This window comes from Delphinus delphis, chromosome 12 (assembly GCF_949987515.2).
Source record: "Delphinus delphis chromosome 12, mDelDel1.2, whole genome shotgun sequence".
Taxonomy (NCBI): Eukaryota; Metazoa; Chordata; class Mammalia; order Artiodactyla; family Delphinidae; genus Delphinus; species Delphinus delphis.
The window spans coordinates 61410039-61431780 of NC_082694.2; the positions used below are offsets into that span (position 1 = coordinate 61410039).

General features: G+C 43.2%; 1 protein-coding gene across 3 annotated transcripts in view; it reads right to left on the bottom strand.

Moving 5' to 3' along the window:
• The window catches only part of CRIM1 (cysteine rich transmembrane BMP regulator 1), a 205907-nt gene that overhangs the window by 20846 nt on the left and 163319 nt on the right, over positions 1-21742 (bottom strand). For 2 of the 3 annotated variants that reach the window (XM_060026833.1, XM_060026831.1), the window contains 4 exons: positions 20279-20400; positions 18954-19163; positions 14988-15203; positions 9936-10157 (listed from right to left, as the gene is read on the bottom strand). In XM_060026833.1, coding sequence (XP_059882816.1) covers positions 9936-10157; positions 14988-15203; positions 18954-19163; positions 20279-20400 — 770 coding nt within the window. The remainder of the gene's footprint in view (positions 1-9935; positions 10158-14987; positions 15204-18953; positions 19164-20278; positions 20401-21742) is intronic. The other variant, XM_060026832.1, reaches the window with a different exon arrangement.

Below are 21742 nucleotides of genomic sequence, written 5' to 3' on the forward strand. Positions count from 1 at the left end.
CACCTCAGGAGTTACATACCCAAACACACGTGATCCCTTTCTACGTAGTCATTGTTGAGGGCTATAAACGTACTCCGGCGATATTGCCCCTGCTTCATACGGCTTTGGAATTTTCCTTTTGCAATGACATCCTTTTGAAACAGGCAAGGAAGACGGTCACTATTTTATGGCCACTCCTTGGTTTAGATCAGCTTTGGTATTTGGTTTCCTCAGCTCTGGCCTCTATCTTATCCATCAGATCGGCTTGAAATGACTTTCGGCCTCTATCAGAAACAAAGTCCCTCCCTGCTAAAGGATGGAGGTTTACTGCTGCGTCATTCTCAGCATCCTGTGTCAGGAGCCTGGAGCACTCATGCCCATAGCTCCTCAGGCAGGCCAGCCATTTAACTCATGCAGCGCTCAGACATGTGTCTTATATTTATGGATTCAAAAAGAAGCAATATTATCTTGCATCATGTTTGACTACAATAAAAATATGCGATCTCTTTCAGAAAGAGTTTGGAAAACTCAGCATGGTTTTCCCTTTTCCTCAATTCTGGTTATCTGAAAGGGCTGAGGAAGAAGTGGCAAGGCCTTGAAATGTTAACTCCTTTCGAGCTGACCTCTCCACCTGTCTGAACCTCACTATCTTACTTCTTTTTAAGATAAGAAGAGGCTTACCAGGCTGTTAGAAGTTGGACTTTGCTTTTACTCTTGAGCTATTTTACTAATTACACCATAAAGCTAATTAACAGTAAAACCCGGATAATAGAATCATGTCGTTTTCTTCCTCTATAAAAATCCCATTATTTCATGAGTCACTGATGTAGTAGCTCAGGCCTTGCTCTGAATCTGACCATGATGAAAAGAAAGCATTTCCAGATTCCCCACCCCCTTTGCTCTGTGAAAGGTTTTAAAACCTAAAATCCGCTAGAATCTACATTACAGTTGGACTTTTCCATTTCTACCAGGAGACAATGTTCCTGCATAGATAGTTCAGGTTCTAACTCTGGTTGTGATGGCCATGAAGTCAGAGTCTTGGTGTGGGAGTAGCTTCTGGGGAGGAAGTTCGGCAGCTTTAGAAATTGCATCAGTTCTTCCAAATCTCCAATGTACTATTTAGAGACCTGAAAAGTAATTTACTCTGGGCTGCTCGTGGCCAAGAAAGTAAATGCAGCTCTTACTCTCAGAGGAAGTCCCACCGCAAAACAATCCAGCGCAGTTGTGCAGTGGGTGCTCGTCCTCTCTGCACATCACTGTAGAGATTCTAAACGTTGGGGGTGCAGTGGTGCACAAGGCAGGTGGGGGTCTCTGCCCTCGGGGAGATGCTCTTGGATCCAGAGGATCTCCTCAGCTCTGTGTGATTTCAGTTCAAAACAGATGTGCCAAATGATTTGAAAAAAACTGTGCAAACTGCAGGCCCTGCTAGTAAGATTATACTTCAAATCAGTTTAAGTTTGAGGTTCGAGGGATTTTAAAGAAAACTTTCATGCAGTCATTTAGGCAGGTGGAGAAAGGTACCAGGTACGCTACTGGTAACACAAGACTTAGAAGAGAGAGTGAAAAAGGCAGCCAAGTGTTTCCACTGACACGGCTGACTTGGGTAAGTAGAGAGGAAGTGCTTTTTAAAATTTTGGCTTATGACTGTAACAATGCATTACAAATACTCTCTAACTCCCACAAAGGAACGAGATGCTACTATTACCTTATACTTTATTTTCTCTTAGCTGACAAGACACTGGGATCCCTGGCCTTGTGATATCCTCTGTATTTTTATATCCCAAGTTGGGCACATTCAGGGCACAAACTCCATGTGGAGGATCAATGGAACGTGGGTGCCTCCTGTTTGAGAAACCAGCTTTTACTTTTTTTACATAAAGTGGAGACAAACAGAAATCAGAATGAAGAAGGAACCTGAGCAAATAAACAAGCAGGTCACTAAGAAGTGGACAGAGATTTGCAGACGTAGAAGAGGACGACTGATTTTGAAAATGCTGGCTCGCTGGACCTCCACAGACTGGAAAGGAATATAAAAGCGGAACTCAACTGAAGTCTGACTGAAAAACAGACGGCCTAGGCAATTTCAGTGAGGCAGAGATCTAATACACAGTAATTTTATCAGCAAATGTTTAGAGTTTTTTGCCTAAAAATGCAAAAAAAAACCTTTATCGATTAACCTCAAAAATTGCATACTGTATCTTACAACTTTTAGCTTCTAATAAATAAAACATCTGCTCTTAATTCACTTATATAAAAAGAAAAAACTGAGACAAATGTTGCCATGTAGGCTGACTCCTACTTCCATATAATGTCTTGTCTTTTTTTTTTTTTTTTTTTAGCAGAAAAAGGTTTATGGCAGGGCCAAGCAAGGAGAACGGGTGGCTTGTGCTCAGAAACCCCAAACTCTACAATGTCTCAACTGCTGTAAAGGCAGATCTGACCACAGTTTTAAGACTTTTCTTGAAAGTCCCATTTTTGCTTTATTTTATTCTATTTCTGGGACAGGAGTCCAGGTCTCTTTATAAAGGCGAAAAGAGCCTTTTAGGTTTCTTCAACATACTGGAAAGAACAGGTGATGACACAGGGTTCCAAGCTAATAGAGAAATTATAAACTTCCCTGAGTTCCACCAAGAGAAATCTCACCAAACTGATAAACATAGTAATTTCTGGCTGATTCCTACTTCATGCAAAGAGGACAGACTTTCTCAGTAATAGAACTTATTAATCTTTGTATTAAGCATCTGTTATGGACTGATTAAGCACTTCATGGATAGAAGTTCAAGGAAACATTCCATTTCCAACTTGATAAAGAGTATAAAGACTGACTCTTACATAGGCTAAGAAAACTTTGAGGTAGAAGCTCAGCGTGGCCAATTTCTGCACCAGAGGAGTTTCTGCACCTACAGGAGGTGGTTCATCCGTCACAGCCCAAGAGCTGTCAGGAACGCTCCACCAGCAGCCTCCGGGCGGGTCTGCAGACTGACTTCAGGTCTGATTGCATTTTGTCGCTGAAATGTAATCCTGCTATAGAGGGTCGTTCCTCCCTCATTAGAGGGTACACAGTCAGGGCTGGCCTCCTGGGCAGAAATAAGAGGCAAAAGGCACCTGCTAATAATCTCTGGAAACACCAGTGCCAGCCTCCCTTCTGTGCAGCAGACGTCTTTAAAACAAGAACATGGGGCCAGAGCCCAGATAAAGAAATGCCACTCAGAGGTTTCCCCCAAGTTAACTAGAACAACTTGAATTTCTGTTTACACAGCCGAGGGCCTGGAAAGGATACTGAAGTGAGAAGAGAAAGCTGCTTAGGGGATAAGCAAGATGAGATGTTTCCTAGGGTGGAGGGCAGGACCTAATAAACAAACTGAAATCAAACCCTGTTTATTTTTGTTGGGACTTTAGACCAGTTCCAAAGTTAGTACAGTGCCTGACAACCAGAATGCCGTCAGTCTTACACTTTCTAAACATTACACAGAAAAGCATCCTGCTTCCCTTCCCTTTTGTTTAAAATCACTCGGCACTAACTGTGACCACCGGGGCTGTGGAGCAGGGGCCCCGGGAGCTGAGAGCTCTGAAGAATGTGCAAGAAGCACCCCGGGGCTCCTTCTGACAAGAACACTCCCTGATTATAAATGCCACAACCTCTGTTTCCAGGAATCATAGCGGATCCTGCACAATGAGTCCTGGGACTCCTCAAATGGGACTAGCCTCTCAACGCAAACAGAAAAATAAAAGAGCTCCATGCTCTCTCCCGCGAGACATCCAGAGGTATGGGAGGACAGTGAAGTGCTGAGGTCTGGGGCCAGGCACTGCCACAACCCAGCTGCACTACAACCCCTTAGATAGCATGCTGCTTCCACCAGGGTCACAGTAAGGTGACTGAAGTTGTCACGCGCTATTTATTTAAGCAAAGAGTGCGCAGGATGAGGTACACCACACCAAAGTGTTTTCTCAGATATTCTCGTCCTTCAAAAACTTATCGTTGGGATGCAATATCCAAGCCTTTCTCTTGCAGAAGGGCGGATGCCATATTTAAAGTGAGATACCAGAGTCCACGTGACGCCTGTTACCCATGTCAGGTGCACCCTGTGTTAGGAGAGCTGTAACTCTGAGCCAATATATAGTCATATCCTGCTCACTGTTTACCAAGTGCTTTCATATATGTATATTACGTCGCTTAATTTTCATAGCACTTTAGTGAAGCACAGGATGATATTATTATTCCCATCTTATAGATGAGGAAACTGAGCTACAGTTACGTCCTACCACTGAGACCTACAGCTAGAACGTGCCAGAAATGGGGTCAAAGTACATTCTATTTCCAATACACAGAAGCTTTTAATTTTAAGAAAACACACTGGAGAAAGAGCTGTGAAAAGTGTCCCAATGATGATGCCAGTATCATAACATTATGGCTTAAAAATGTACAACATTTAGTTCTGTGGGTTGTGTATCTTAGAGATGCTGAACTAAATATTTACTGTTTGATTCCTGGGCTGAGTTAAATACACAATAATCAATAGATGTTCCAAAGAGATACTATTTGTGTTTATCTCTAAGAAAAGATACCTACAGGACTTCCCTGGTGGTCCAGTGGGTCAGACTTCGAGCTCCCAATGCAGGAGGCCTGGGTTCCATCCCTGGTCAGGGAACTAGATCCCACATGCATGCCGCAACTAAGAGTCCGCACGCCACAACTAAGAAGTCCACACGTCACAACTAACAGGCCCACATGCCGCAACTAAGAGTCTGCATGCCACAACCTAGACCCAGCACAGCCAAAATAAATAAATAATTAAATATTTAAAACAACAAAACAAAAAAAACTCTGTAATGACCTATAGAGGAAAAGAGTCTAAAACACAGTGGATATATGTATATGTATATGTATAACTGATTCACTGTGCTATACAGCAGAAACTAACACAACATTGTATATCAACTATATTCCAATAAAAATTTTAAAGATACCTAAGCAAATAAACATAAATCTAAGCAAAAAATGAATGCGGTATGATAGACTGACTTGATATAAAGCGTAGGTATTGTCCCCACCAAGAAGAAACATTATTAACCATTTGCTAGTTAAAGATCACGATGGAGAGGAAATAGAATTACACCATCATGACTGAGTGCCAAGCCAGCTGGACTCCACCTGAAAGCTCTAACTCAAATATTAATAAAAGACATATAAAAATATTAAAAAATAGCTAACCTCTAATCAGACAGATGTACAACCTACAAGAAAATCATTTTTTCATGTACCATCTATAATAGAACTTGTTTTCAGAGATCCTTAAAGATATGAGATACTTAAAGACACTTAAAAGATACTAGATGACTTGAAGACATGTAATCAGAGTATCATAACTTTGTTCACATCAAATTATGAAATAAATATGCGTGTGTATATATACATACACACACACATAACACACAAACAACTATCACCCCAAGATAACTAACCTTCAACAAAAACTTAAATGAGAAAGATGCACTGACTCAGGGATTTCCAGCCAAAAAATATCTGATACATAAATATCTCTAAATATATGACCTCAAATATTTTCTAAAATAACACATGGTTACAAATAAGTAAAAATGCTTGCCAAATGGTAAGTTTCAAAACAACATTCTATGCACTGAGTCATACTTATGACTTGGCCAACACAAGATTTGCTTATGCAACTCTTCATCGGCGGAACACTGAGCATCTACAATTCCAAAGTCAACAGGTATGATGTAGCAGCAATAGGAGCTTGAACACCTCATACATTAAATTAAGAAAGATCTTTATGATCAAGGTAGTGCCTTTCTTTATAATATTTTTGTAAGAAATGATATAAATTTTATATTATATAATATAAATATAATAGTTATGAACATAACATTCAGGAATGACTGCACCCCTGGCCATGGTGCAGATCTGCGGGGATGACCTTGCTAGACGGAAGTTGCTAGAGTCTGGCCCTTCGCAGAAGCATCACCCACACAAACATCAGAGCAAGGGTGATGTGTCAGGACAAGCATCCCCTCAGGCACAGGAAGTGCCGATGTAAGGGTTTTGGGCTTAATTGTTTGCTGCCCTTTAGGAGTGATGGAATAAAGATCTCACTGAAGCACCGAAATAATTTTTTGCTCCAGAAAGGTTAGAAAGGCATGGAGCATGTAGTCAGTGATAAGGCTATCAAGGCTATCTTGCATGGTGAAGTCTGTCATGGGGAAGGCATCTGTTGTTTACAAGGAACCACATATCAAATCTGCCATCACACATTAGAATTCCCACCAGGCCTTTTATCCTCCCCCCGCCCCCGCCCCCGCCCCCATCTACATTCAAGTCATCTCTTGATTCTCGTTCCCCTTTCTTTAAGCCATCATTACAGTCAAAAAGCCTATGAAAATAAAATCTAAGTTTGTGTGTATTTGTGTAGGAAGCTGGAATATAAAAAAATTAGGGAATCAGAAGATGTTCCATTGAAATGATTGGGTAATTACTACTTAGTTTCCTTCTAGGACAAGGATGAATTCCCTAATGATGGGTATTATAAGTAATTAGACAAAGCTGTTCACTTTTCAAAATTAATCATCAATCCTATTAATTATGTCTGTATTACACATTCTATTAAATTAGCGCACATAATATGAGGCTTTCACACGCCAGAAGAGAAGCGTTATCATTGCACTTTAGTGACTTGATAATTTAGCTGAAAGGAACACAAACATTCGTAATTACACTACTTTTAGTAGGATCACCCTTTTCAATTCTCTTGTGGTAAGAAAAAAGGCTACTTCACAAGGCGAAAGCAAGCACACTTTTCTTCAGGGGTTTTAGCACTAAAGAAGAAGCCAGATTAAAGGCAGATTTGAGGTTTTTAGAGATCCATATTTGACTGATTAGGGAGAACATTCCCCCAGGGAGGAGACCTGCAGCCATGGTGAGGTCAGCACTGTAGGCCTGGAGGAGGCACATGTGACCCCGGGAACAGATTATCTGGGTTAATAAGGAGCTGGGTTCAAACTGAGAAAGCCTAAAACAGGAGGCAATGAAAGCACTGGTCCTCGATGCCTGCTGAGAAGCAACCGGGGGCTTTATGACATGCAGAATGACGGCCTTCCTACCTTCTTCCTTTGCTAGGTGATCTGGATGGGGATGCAGGCTTTGCCACTGGGGCATCGCCAGTAACTGCCTGCAGGTGTACTAGTGCTGCCCGGGCTTGGTGCCCTTACAGAGGGACCACACTGACGGGAAGCTGACAAGAGAATAAGCCTGGAGAGGCCAAGGGAGCAAACTGGAGGGTCATAAAATCCCCATATCACAGTCATGAACTGAACTTGACTTCATACGCTTGGACATACCTGGTCCTTGCTACCTGCAGAGAAGTATGATGCATGTAGAGGCTCCTAATGACTATTTCAGTAAGAAAACATGTATGAAGCACTAAGATGAACGCCAAGGACACAGCACACAGCATCACGCATCAGATGTTAAGACGCCCCAGTATGTTCCCCAGAAGATACGTCATAGGTTTATACAGTATAGTTATCCCTGTGTCAAGGGGAGGGGGTAGTAGTTGTGGAGGGAGATGTAACAGAAATCAAATTTCCACTCTTATCATTATGAGCTCATATGAACCACAATTTAGTGAAAGTACTTAAAGTCTAGCTTGAAATCAAAATCACAAATTGGGGGCAAATTGGTATTTTCTTCCCCACACTACAAGATGAATGTATGGTCTGAATCGGGGTTCCCAGCCCCTGGGCTGCGACCACTACCAGTCTGAGGCCTGTTAGGAACCAGGCCGCACAGCAGGAGGTGAGAGGCCGGTGAGTGAGTGAAACTTCATCTGCCGCTCCTGTCGCTCACGCTACCAGCCTGAAACAACGCTACCACCCTCCATGGAAAAACTGTCTTCCACGAAACCGTTCCTGGTGGCCAAAAGGTTGGGGACTGCTGGTCTAAATAATGCAGGAATTGGAATAGGAAAATATGCAGGCAAAAGAAAAAAAAAAGAGACAACACAGAATACTATGATATGCAGGTTTCTTTCCATAAGTTTGGTTTTGTTAAATTGGTTTTGTGAGAAAGAGAAGTGATTTACTGTTATCACATAGAAACAAATTTACTAGCTGAGTAATTTACTAATCACATATTTACCAATTAAGTAGCAAAACACAACAGGAACTTTTTTTATCTAAAAAAAATTAAATTTGAGGGTTTTCAACACACAAGAAATTCACTGCTGGGTTTTTCCTCTGAAGGTAATAGAATTCTCAGGCCTCCTGGGCCCTAGTTTCCAACTGTGATCCAAGTGCCCCTGGTTGATTTATAAACTGTTTCCTTTAGGACTGAAGTTTTGGTATTTAAATACAGTGGTCCTGGCTGGACATTTCCCCCTCCATCCACCAACACCCTGTCTGAAATAGTGGCCTGGTTACACCTTTCATTCAGGTCTCACCAAGGGCTATGCCACTTTCCAGATGACTGCTGGTCAGCTCTCTGAGAAGACACGTAGCAGTAAGTTGGGTGGATGCCTTGATACATTTTTGGCTCCATTTAGGAGCTACAAAGATTACGGGTATTACAGCAGACGCAATGCTCCAGTCACTAAGAGGTGCAGCAACCGTATGTCCCGATTTACTAGGGACACTCCTGGCCTACAGCCATGGCCCCAACATAATTATTAACAGTCCTCACTTCACTCACAAAAGCATGGTTTAAAGAATAAATTGGATAGACAGCCACCCTATTAAAAGAAGAGAATCCATCTTTCACACATAGTTTTTAATATTCCCTGACCATTACATTGAGAAACTCAAGCTCTGTAAAATTCCTGAGACCAGAAATTATGCTTTAAAAATCTTTCCATCTCTTGTATACCAATGTGTAGAATAAGTCTTCAGAGGAAGTGGCCCCACAGAGTGGCCAGAGGAGCTGTCCTGATAAGCCTGAATGGTGGCCAATGTGCACCTGAGCGCCATTTATCGACTCATCTACGGGGATTGTTACAAAGCCCTGTGGCCAGAGGATTTCTCCTCCTCCTCAAGCATCACCCCAAACATATGCACTGACTTGCATCTACGAAGCACACAAAAATCTTCAACAATAAATCGCATGACGCCTGTCGTTAATACAGCTTTGCCTAATTTTTCACCTGCTAACTCTGATTACAGGTTCACAACTGGACTGAGATACGTCATTGTCTTTCACTTGACTTTATGAGCTTTACTTGAGACAGAAGCAATCAAAGAGAGTGAGAGCCTTGGGAGCAGGGACTGTGCCCGTATTCGAGCTGCCAGCTGTCTGAGCCTCGCCTTCTAGACTCCAGAACGGCATCTGGCTTGTGTCCATAGGACCAGTTTTGGTATAGACGTCAGGGGCTGATATAAGTATGTCCTCTGCTCACAAGATGTATCCCCGTGGGTCACATGAAGGAGAGGGCTCTGTCAGTTACTCAGGCCTCACTCTGTGTCCCTAAACCCTCCACACGGACAACCACATGGTTTAAATAGAATCAATTAAGTGTTAGCAGACAGAGGAGTAACTGGGGGATTAAAATTAGTATCTGGTATTTAGCTGATCTCAAGGCAGTGGCAAGCTTAGGCACTAAGTGTACTCTGATATGGGACATGGTGTTTCTCTGTGGACAAAAGGACCACAGTCAGTAACAGGGTGAAGGAAGAGTTCCAATACTGAAAATTCTGAAATGGCAAAGGAGCCCAAGAGAGACGGCGCTATAGCATCACGACATCCTCAGAGAGCATTTCTTATTCTTAATATGCTTTATCTCAGGAACACATCCTCCATGTCTTTCCTCCGCCTGATGTGACTACATTGATTCTATGTGGCACATCAACCAGAAAAACAGATTTCGAAATTATTAACTGATCTAGGCAAATGGCTGTCAATGTAGATTTAGTGGTCACTGGGAGAAAGGATTGATTTTTTTTCTTGGTCTTACCTATGCAGTAGGGACAACACTGGCCTTTTCTCAACACAGGTCTTTCACAGGATACTGAAGGGCAAGACTCAGAGTAACAGCTAATTACGCTATCCATGCACACGCAGCTGGTACACACATCCGGCTTCCAGGACTCCGCTGCCAGGAATATATCCCCTTCATCATTTTTGCAGTAACTAGGCACGCTGTCATTATGGGATGAGGAAGGCTGGAGAGGTTCATCTGGAAAAATGAACAGAAGGTCAGCAGAAAAAAAGATGCTGCAGGCCACCCACTGTGCAACACAGTGAGTTTCACTCTGTCCCATACAAAGCACGCTTGGTCACCAGGGCTTTGTGTGCCTCCTTAAAATGGACTCAGGGGCTTCCCTGGTGGCGCAGTGGTTGAGAGTCCGCCTGCCGATGCAGGGGACACGGGTTCGTGCCCCGGTCCGGGAAGATCCCACATGCCGCGGAGAGGCTGGGTCCGCAAGCCATGGCTGCCGAGCCTGTGCTCCGCAACGGGAGAAGCCACAACAGTGAGAGGCCCGCGTACGGCAAAAAAAGGACTCAGTAATCACACAGCACATCTGACTCGGACAGGGTCTGGAGTTTTAAAACAAAAACAACAAAGACCACAAAAGATCTGTTGCAGAGATTCTGTTAGTTGCTTGCACGATATCCACTCTACCTTTCTTCCTTAACGAACTCCTGATTTTAAGGTCGGGGGTGGGGTGGCTGAGGACCTGGATCACAAGGGGGATATGTCACACGGGACCACTGCTCCCTCCTTTTCTAGTCTCCGGCACAGCTGGGGGTGGCCATGTCACCTGGCTGTGGCGAACGGATTCACTGGCTCATCAGGGATTTCTGGGAAAACTTTCACTCTCTTAAAAGAAGGGCAGATGTGAAGCTACCCACATGCTTCCACATTCTTCCTGCCTTGAATATGAGTGTGTCGCCTGTAGCTATAATACCCTTATCATACCTGTAAGAGAGAGGCCTTGATATCACTAAGACACTAAATCAATGGGATCAACATCTGTCTCCAAGCTTCTCATAATGTATGGAAAAGAAACCTCTGTTTAAAAACTGTAGCTGGGTCTTCTCTTACTTGCAGCCGCACGCAGTCCTAACCAATTAACACCCAAACAGATTTTCAAACTGTATGCAACACTTCAATGTTCCGGCCTTCACATTAATGGCTGAAAGATGATGGGAAATGTATATCACTCCTGAGGATGCACCTACAGAGAAATCACCTGCAAGACTTGTGTGTTTTTGCTACATAAATACAGACCAGAGGGCCTCCAGATCTAGTAACAACTTGAAACAGAAAAGAACGTCACCAGAAAACCCAGATATCTCTTGGGGTCTTGCCATTCACTGAACTGACTTGAGAGCTGTAAGCTCAAGCAGAAAGCTGACTGGGATATAACAAAGGAAAGCGTAATACTAGTTAGTGAGCTTTCCTAGTTTAGAAATGTCACAATTGCACTGACAAGAGAGCACTCCCAACCACCTTTGCACTTGAGAGTCTGGAAAAAGCCATGATGGTCCCACCCAGCAAACCTCTAAGAGAATCCCATTTTCTCAAAGGATACAGGGTCAGAAGAATTATCATCCGTTCTCATAGTCAACATCATGAAGTCTGCTCTTTCATATACACGTAGCTATCACAGTGAAGCAGGAGCTCTGAGTGTCCCATTTTCCTCCCATCCACCTCCTGGATACACCCTACAGCCAGCAAGTTTGATTTGACAAGAAGAGTCTCTTTGAGAAGCGGGGCAATTGCTTTACTTTGGGCTCCGAACCCAAAGTGTGTAACTGTATCTCCTACTGCCAGTCCTGAAGGCAGCAACAGTGAAAGAAGAGCCATTGGGTCCACTGTTCCAAATGTGCTTCAGGTCCAATTTTAGGTAAGTTTCCATAGATCACATGCATATGAGATAAAGTTGGTAAAATGGGATTACTTTCTCAGGCATCTTTTCTGGATCATCCATGTCTAGGGATAATTTCTTTTTAAGATATTGACTGATGTTAACTTTTGATTTGGCTGGAAATCAGGGCAACTCACACTAGTCTACACGAGGCTCTGCAAATTGCCACGAGGTTTCTGTGTGTTATGACAGCTTAGCTCTTGCAAGCAACACCCAACCTGGTGTCTGAAAACTTAGAGGAGGAAGCAGGGACGGCAGCGATGGAAGCATGAAACAGTAGCTGAAATGAACATCCTAGAGTCTGGAGGGGACCCCAGGAGACATGGGAATGTGCCGGCAGAGCTGGAGTGAGAGCTGCAGCTGAGATGCAGCGTCTGCAGGTCTTCAGTCTCCAGGGCAAGAGACTTCGGAGCCCTGACTGAAGATATCATTTGGGAATCTTGCCCAGGCTATCTTCCTTCTTTGGGCCTTTCTTTCCATTTTTAGGAAAAAGTGAGACCCCTTCTTTACACTCTGATTCTAAATATTAACTCAGTTGTTTTGTTTTTACCAGTTCTTTCACTGGTGTTCATTCATTCTTTTTATTTCTATACCAGAGAAATAAAAGAAGAAAAGAGGGATCTCTCTTCTGTGCTACGCTTCTTTCCAACTTTAAAAAATCAAAAATGAAAGAGAACTTTAAAAGTGTGAAAAAAGAAAGAAGTGCTTCTCTATTCTCTGCCTTTCTCACCTTGGTGAAGTATCATCACCTACAGGGATGCTCAGTCTTTCTTCATGAGCCCACTTCCGTTTCTAGACCTTGCTTTAAACCAGGCCAGAGGAGAGTGGGAGTTAAGAACAGAGGGAATGACAAGGCATCCCAGGAGATACAATCACCATGAGGGATGCAACTCTTCTAGTTGTACATATATATCATTTTGGGACAACTTTAGGATGCAAGTATCCTAAGGTTAGAGATGGTATTTTTCTAGATGTGAAATACTCCATTTATCAATGCTGCTGTCGAAATTTACTGCAATGTGAAGAAATCAATGCTTTGAATTTTAAGACTTTTTATCACTGCAACACAACTATGAATGGAAAGTTCAGAAAGATCAACGATGGGGTAGGTGACTGATTTTAAAATACAAGAGCATTCTAGATACAAACTTATTCACAGGTTTAAGTGTAACCTTCAGAATACTGATCTAGGAAACAGAAAGTCCTGACATTTAAGATGAAGGCTATCACTGAAGTATCTCTCAAGTTATATGTAAAGTAAGGAAGAGTCACCTAGGCGTACGTTTATAAAGGAGAAGCCAAAGCCAGGCACACATCGGGTGCTTGTTCCTGTTTCTAGAGGGGAGGTCTCTGCTCTGCTAGAATCGGCAGGGCCTCTGCTCATGCGCACTGGCCTTGAGACCTGGCTCTAAGAAATCAGTCCTTGGCACACACAGGAGTCCCATTTCCAGGGAGCTCTTGTTCTTTTGCCTGGGCTGAACCTCTGAGTCCAGTCAGGTGTGCCACCAATAAATTTGGGCCAACCCCTGTATTTGTCCTCAGATCCTCGGACAAGTGGGAACAGAGGTACTTCCCACTTTAGTTAAAGCTTCCTGGGTTACATGCGCTCTTAATGCTTTCCCTTCCAGGCACTCCTCTCACTCTGTCATGATTTACTTAAAGGTGGAGTACTGGATTGTTCAGCTCTTCTTTTGCATTACTGCTCCACAGGATAGGAGTTGTGGCTGTTCTCATCAAGCCCGGGATCCCCATGGCTCAATTCAGGCATTCCATAAGCACTTGTAAAATGAATACATTAAACGGATATAAATTCATGATCACCACTGAAGAGACCACTCAGAGTAGTTTCCACCAGGAGGATGGGAATAATCATGGTCATATATTAACAGAGAAATATTAGGGTTTGTGTCTAAGTAAAAGAGTGATGATAAAAATATAGGAGGGACTAGGGTATATCCTAACAACATAATACATCTGAACTATTTCTTATACTAGAAAAGACGTTGCACTAATTAAGCTTTTCAGATTAACATGGTTGAAAATTATGCCAAAGATTCTGTACTAAGATGATAATACCTCAGCAGCAGGGCATGATGACAACAGCAAATAATGTTGCTATCCCTACAATTTCCTCTGATGCAATTAAAAAATATCATCAATGTGAACCCAGGAAGAATTCTGGACATCAACTACGCTGGTTATATAATGACAGAACAATAGATTCTAGCTGGCTGACTGGATAATCCAATGTAAAAAAAAGTAATACAAGGGCTTATGTTTTACTGAGCAGAAATGCTCTAAGAACATACATTTAGAAGGTAAATGATTACTGATTTAACTTGAAAAGTTAAAAGACTGAGCAACAACAAAACTAGTGTGCTGTCAACTTGGTAATTATACATATACAAATTAAGTCATATATTCTAGTGTTAATTAGAATTGCTACTTGTGTTGCATAATCAGCAACTTATGTTTAAAAGTCTGACAAAGTTTCATTATATTTGTTTCATGACCATAAATTCACCTGCTAAGGCCAGATTATCTGAGAACTAAAAAAAAAAGAAAACAATAGTACTCTTTGTACATATGCAGTGCTGGTCACTTAGTACTTCTGGATCTTAACTTAATCATCACAGATTTGAGGAGGTGGGCATTAGGCATCTTTTAGCGATTCCTCTGTTTAACATTCTCAAAGTATCTTCACCACCCTTACATATTTCAAAGATTTTATTTACATTATTTATCAATAATTGCTCTTCACATTTTGTAAAGACAAAGATGACTTTTCACATTAGCAAAATCATCTGGAATAATCTGGTACAGCAGGACTGTCTCTTGAGTCTGAGATGTAGGGTTAAGAAAAAAAGGGTAGAAAGAAACAATTTTTTTTTTGCTGTTGTTGTTCAAAGTCACCTCAGGTGCAAGGCATATTGATTGCATAAATATGTGGTTGATAGAAAGGAATGAATTTAGAAAGCTGCCTGCCAGATGTTCCTGCCTGGGTTACTGGTGACTGGGTCTGGCCCACTCCCACGTGGGGCTCAACCCAGCCCACCGGTCCTGCAGAATGACAACGCCCAGGCTGCAGGCCCTCCCCATCGGCCCAGTGCATCCCGAGGCGCAGTGCCGGTTACCTGGACACTGTGGGCAACAGGAGTCCTGGGTGCGTGTGGGGTTCTGGCAGAGCAGCGGTGGGCACACCTCTGTCTCACACAGCACCCGCCCGCTGTGGCAGGTGCACTGAGTACAGGTGTCAATGTGCCATGTTTCTCCTTCCACAAAGTACTCTCCCCCAGGGGCATGGCAAATGGAGGGGGTGCTGAGCTCCGGCTTCTGCACCACAAAGTCATCTGGGGAACGACACAAAATCCAAACACAAGAAATTATTCATCTGCAGTCCTACCAGCTTGGGAAGAACCTGGTGCTGTGGGCTTTAAGGGACAAAGAAGATGAATTGGCTGTTTCCCTCAAGAACACAGGGAAGAAAACATTCCATGCACAGAAATATAAAGCAACAGCAGAAGAGCTAGTTTCAGGAAGTGAGGTTCAAGTGGTTCCAGTTTGTCAACAGTAACGAGAGGCTCCAACGAGATAATTAAATCACAGGGGGCTTCCCTGGTGGCACAGTGGTTGAGAGTCCGCCTGCCGATGCAGGGGACACGGGTTCGTGCCCCGGTCCGCGAAGATCCCACGTGCCGTGGAGCGGCTGGGCCCGTGAGCCATGGCTGCTGAGCCTGCGCGTCCGGAGCCTGTGCTCCGCAACGAGAGAGGCCACAACAGTGAGAGGCCCGCGTACCGCAAAAAAAAAAAAAAAAAAAAAATTACAGGGACTCCTACTGTTGAAGAGAACAGGAGCCTCTTAGGGGATGTCTGTGAATGTAGGGTTATCTAGAATAAAGATCTCTCATTTACTGAATGCTTCCTATGGTCCAGTTTCCATGTTAGTGCCTTACATATGTTACTTCATTTATTCCTTACACCAATGTGAATAGGTACTGTTATCCCATTTAACATATAAGGAAACTGAGAACTCAGAGTATTAAGGGCAGACAAGGGATCTGAACCCAAGTCTATGTTTGTTTGGATCATGGATACACCTCCAGATTAAATACAATTGTAAACTGATTTGTGCCCCGTTCACTTCATTATCTCTGGGACCCTGAGTCCTTTCAGGCTTAGAAATAAGTCCTACTGTTGAGCAAGACACACCCCAATCCCGACCAGCTGCCGGCACACTGAGCAGGAATGCTCTTTCAGAATCAACAGTCTGAACCCTCACCTGAGACTAAACATTTGTTTGGCGATATGATCAAGAGAGGTAAACGCCCAGGGGCCAATGATAACTATGAGTTCTTTCCCCAGACGAGAGGCGATTTGGGGCTCTTGGTGAGATGATAGTGATAGAGAGGGAATTTAATGCTGAAAATGTCTGGAGAGGCACTGGGAGTTGCCCTCAAGTTGTGCTGGCAAAATGAGAAGTATGAAGATATTAACCATATTCGTGTCATCCAAATACAACAGGCGTTTCAAGAAGGTGCTGACAGTGTGGAACCCTGCGGAGAAGCCATCTGGAGACACCATGGCGGGCTCACGTTTGGAGATCAGTGGAATTTGGGCCTCAGAAGAACTACCCTGTTTGTGCAGAGATACTCAGAGCTGACGTCTCCTAAGAACTCACGGGCTGTGACTTTCAAAGCAGTGGTCAGCCTGAGATGTAGCAATACTGATGAGATACAGTGGTGTGGGCCCAGCTCCAGCTAAGAAAGCATTGTATAATTTTTAATACAGCTTTATCTCAAGGGAGCTAGTAAAGACTGGAACTTTGACCAAGTGGACATATCACAGAAAACTGACATCAGCCAATGCTTACATTCATAACCAACTGGGCCAAACTTTCTAGTATATGAGGAAAGTAGAAAGGAAGATAATTAGAATGAAAATTGAGCTGCGATGAGATAAAAGTGCATTTCTCACCGTTTATAGAAAAAGAAAAAATAGTTCCAAAGACTATTAGTAAACTACTGTTGGAAAAAGTCTCCCTTTTGAAAGGACTTGGAGAGGATCGACAATTGCTGCCCTTTTAAATGCTGCCATGTAAGGAAATGGTCAGAAGAAAAACGATGTGTGTTTGCAGGTGTCTTAGTCTGTGAATTCCTTTGCTATATATATATCCATGTGCCTCAAGGCAAAACATGAGTGACCAGATGGATGGAGGTGATAGAAAAACTGAAAGGTAGAGGATAAGAAAGGGAAAAAAAATCTGAGAAACAGTATGATTTGGTGAATCTTCTGTCAGAAGAGTTCAGAGGCTGCTCACTTATCTCAGAAGGAAAAACAGCTGATCCTTGAATAGAAGGCAGGAGAAAATATTCTTTGAAGTAGGAGTCCACAATTGCAACAATGCTTGGTCTCTATTCAGAAAGACCCATATGTGGCAACTCACTAAAGACATTTGGAAAAAAACATACCTACACATCCATATATATCAATACCTGTGTGCTTTTATATGTCTATATCTACATAGTCACACATCCACAATAATACATCAATAATTCTGTGTGTGTGTTTAAGAACTTTCCATATCTCTGTAATAGAGAAAACTAGATTTGGTTTCACTGACTATCAGTGCTTAAGTCAATCATCTATTCTCAGTAATATCTTTGCATTTCCACTGGTCGGAGTTCTTCACTGAGTACACCGTTTAGCAAAGACCCAGGTGCAGGCCACACTCTGCACACTCATGCCTATAATTAAAGCATGGGGTCTTCATTGGTCCTTCCCCAAAGAGTCAACACAGAGTTCTGTCTCATTAAATTGTTCATTTATCTTCTGTTTCAGTGGGCACTAGTGGTTTTTCATATTTAACTAGCAAAACATGTGAATAAGGAAGCAGTTTTGATACAGAGCACATCTGGCTTAACTATGCGAAACAAAACAAAACTTTGTCATCTGGTCCCCTATAGGGGTATGGGGGCTGCCTGTCACTTTAATACCTTAGTTACTGAGGTGTGTAGAATGTCAGGGCTAAAAAGGACTTCCAGTGCCTCTCTGCCAACCCCCTCCCTGGCAGGCAAAGCAGGTGCAGACTGAGGTGCCAGCATGCGGTACCTCCCTCCCAGGCCGGGCCTGCCTTGTTGCAAAAGGCCCAGCCCTCAGGTTCCTGACTGCGCCCGTTGTACAGGTGGAGGGAGATACAGAACCAAGACTGACCAGGGAAATACAATCCCTACCCCCAAACCGGACAGTACATTTCAACTTTAAAAGAAATCCGATGCAAGAATCAGGAGACTTCATGTCTGCCTGGCCCTCCAACTGACACACTATTTTACTTCGGGTAAGAAAGCTAATCTCTCTGTGTCTGTTTTCCAAACAAAAACTGCCTAAGTGTATTTTTCCCTAATTCAGTGGCCTCCACTCGGTGGAAGAAATAATAACTATGAAACCATGCTGAGCTCTTTGGATCAAAGGCACTAGATGAGGTATTATGGTAATAATTACTGTTATGGACAACCATAATTTGGACCGCTATGGATTATAAATCTGTTATGTTCTTCTACTAACTTATCTTGATTACCATTATTATGACTGTAAATGTTTTGGATGTGTGGTCACTCTAAACATCTCCATTTGGCAAGACTACCACATATCCATTAATTTAAAAAAAGCAATATTCACAGACTTCAGTAATTCTCTCCCTCTCGAATATTACTTTATAAATAAGAAGCTTTCATGGAATAAAATTAACAACAACCCCCTCCAATTAACTAAGACATTCAGCCTTAATACACTGTCCGTAAGATGGAGAGCTGGAGCTTTAAGTACATAAGCCCACAAACCTGTACACAAATGTAGTTCAAAGACCAATGTAATTGAGTAAACCTTCAAAAATAAGGAGAGTGGTTTTAGAGCTTTAGAATAATTCTCTGGTTTTTGTCTAATCATTTATAGCACCTGGCTGACACTCGTGGCTATTGTTGACAAAAACCAGAGAGCTGAAATACGTTCCAGGGGTCGTCCCCTGCACTTCCCCTGGAATTACAGATGTGATGAGGCAAAAGTCATTTGCTTAGGGAGCACACGAGATGGCGGCCAGCTTTTACCTGAACATGACGGGCAGCACTGTCCCGGATGAATGGTGGGGTTGCCACAGGCAGGCACCGGGCAGGTGATCAGAGCACACATTTCCCGTCCACTGTGACAGTAGCATTCCCGGCACCCATCATGCCAGCTTTCCTCATTTTTATGATGATGACCATCCATGGACAGACATGTGCCTGACAGGACGGGTGGCCCGGCTGCAGCAGGGACCTCTGGACAGACAGAAGGCAGCCTGGTAAAGAAGGAGCTACTGCACAGGAGAAACAGCCTGTAGTTCCTTACAGGTAATGCTACCCAGCCACCAAAAATCCTGTCTACACAGCACAGCTTGTGACACAGGAAAGGATCATGAAAAGAATTTAAGTTAATATGCTCTCAATTTTGAAAAAAGAAAAAAGGGAGTAAAAAACCCTGCAAATACATTTCTCTGCTATTGGTATTTTTTTTCCTCCCTTCACTCTACGTTCTCATATTCTATACAGTAAACAAGCACTGATTGATTTCAGCGTGAATGTTACACATATGTTTTAATACATGCAGAATAATCACTCTAGAAATCATCATTCAGTGGGGCAATCCTGGGCCGCTAGTAACTAACAGATTTTCGTTCTGCAGAACAATTGAAGCAGTGACTAGATTTTTGTTTACTCTGACCCCCTAAAAACACTCTTAAGGTGGTAACTGTCCAACTCTGAAAAAACACAGAACAAACTTTAGGGGTCTTTTACTGCTTCATTTGTGGCTCAGGTGGACAACTAAAACCAGCTGGGGTGGGCAGTGGCGCTGGAGCTGGGGTAAGGGCTCACACAGCTTCAGGAACATCCCTTGAGGGGGAAGTCCTGCAAAAGGTACTCCCAGGACTCACACCTATACACAACTATAGGCTGGCATGTGTTTATTCAGCAAAAGTCGACATTCTCAGGGAAAACTGTGTTACCGAGAAAATACACAAGCAGACTGTTTAGCCTCACCCACCCTCAAAGGGCTGTGAAAAGGGACCTTTGCTATATCAATCGTCTCAATCCACTGCTGGACAGAGGGAGACTCTTATGGAGGTCAAGATAAAGCTGCTTTAGGCTAACGTTCCTGAGACAAGTAAAACTGAAGAGCTAAGAAGTGATTAATTTGGTCAACGTGGGGCCCGTTCCTTTAAATTCTATCCTGAGCTCTTATTCCATTGAGATGAAAGGACAAGGGATGGTCCTCTAGAGAGTGACAGTGGTGTCAGAGTGGACAGCAATCACTGAAATTATTTCATTTACTTCCGTTCTTGGTTCCTGTGCCTCTGATTGCTCTGAGCGGGGAAGGGTTATGCGTTGGGACTTACCTCTGCACTTGCAGATAAGACAGCCACGACTGTCCTGCTGGAAACCCAAGGGGCAGATCTTACTGCACGGGAGCTCTGGGCATTTCTTACAGCGACAGATGTCACAGCCATGCTTATTCTTCCTGGGTAATTAAAATTTTGTCAGAGGTTAGAAAATCCAAAAGTCTCAAGTGATGCCCAAGTGCTTAGACCAAGGGTCACTGAAGTGATATTCTCAGTAAGCAGAATGACTTGAACTTCTGCTCTCAAAACCCCCTGGAGTGATGCGTAATTAGCTCCCTGTGGCCATGACCACCACCCACCCATGGCCAACGGTTAGAACTGTCCAAGCACTTAGGTGCTCTAGGACGTGACTGTCAGAATCCCGATGACGTGACTGTTGATTTAATTGGGAAAAGTGGTACCAACAGTACAAAAAGATGAATGTGCAGCTCCAGGAAGAGGAAGGTGAAGGATATATTGCTGGTCAATGTTGGAGGCCAGCATTAGGGCAGAAGTCCTTCTTCTGTCAGAACCACAGGCTTCCTCAGACGATCACATTCTCTTGAGAAATTTCAGATGCTACTAAACATTTTACTGAGATATCTACAGAATTTTTTAGCAGATGGGAGAACTTAAGGATCCATAGACCTGGGAATGCTACGTAATGTTGTAGCATGTTGTACATGTAGGCATCTTGTATATGTTGATGAAGAACAAAACGTTTAAGAAGTCCTGCAGTCAATGTCCAGTAATTACCTCATTAGTCAGAAAAGAATACCAACTGAAAAATGCTCCACCTGTGGGGCATGACTGAAGCACGGAGGATAAAGGGAAATGGCTGGATGAACTTTTTTTTTCCCTTTAATAAGCTACAGTGCCTAAATTTTGTGTTGAGCAGAAAGATGATATTAAATAAATATGTTTATTAAAAGATCACCATAGTTTAAGTCGACAAAAAAATTCTTAGCAACAATTCCTTATTTTCTCTAAAAGGAGAATGACCCTGTGTATTACAAAAGGTGCTAACGTGCCCTCCTGTGTCTTCTGTCCACTACCTGCAGCTCCTCTCTTAGGCTCAACATCTCCTCTACAAGCTTTGCCCTAGTTGGGCTTCCTGGGCAGCAGAGAAGGCGGAGTTAAGTCTATTAATCCTTACGTTTCATCCCAAGGAGCGCTAAGTGGCAACAATGGTGTTCAACTAGAAAAATAAACCCTGTTCTTTCTCATCTTGGACAAATTAAGGGGCTCTAAAAGAAGATGGCCCCCAGGCTTCCCTGGTGGCGCAGTGGTTGGGAGTCCGCCTGCCGATGCAGGGGACACGGGTTCGTGCCCCGGTCTGGGAGGATCCCACAGGCCGCGGGGCGGCTGGGCCCGTGAGCCATGGCCGCTGAGCCTGCACGTCCAGAGCCTGTGCTCCGCAATGGGAGAGGCCACAACAGTGAGAGGCCCGCATACCACAAAAAAAAAAAAAAAGATGGCCCC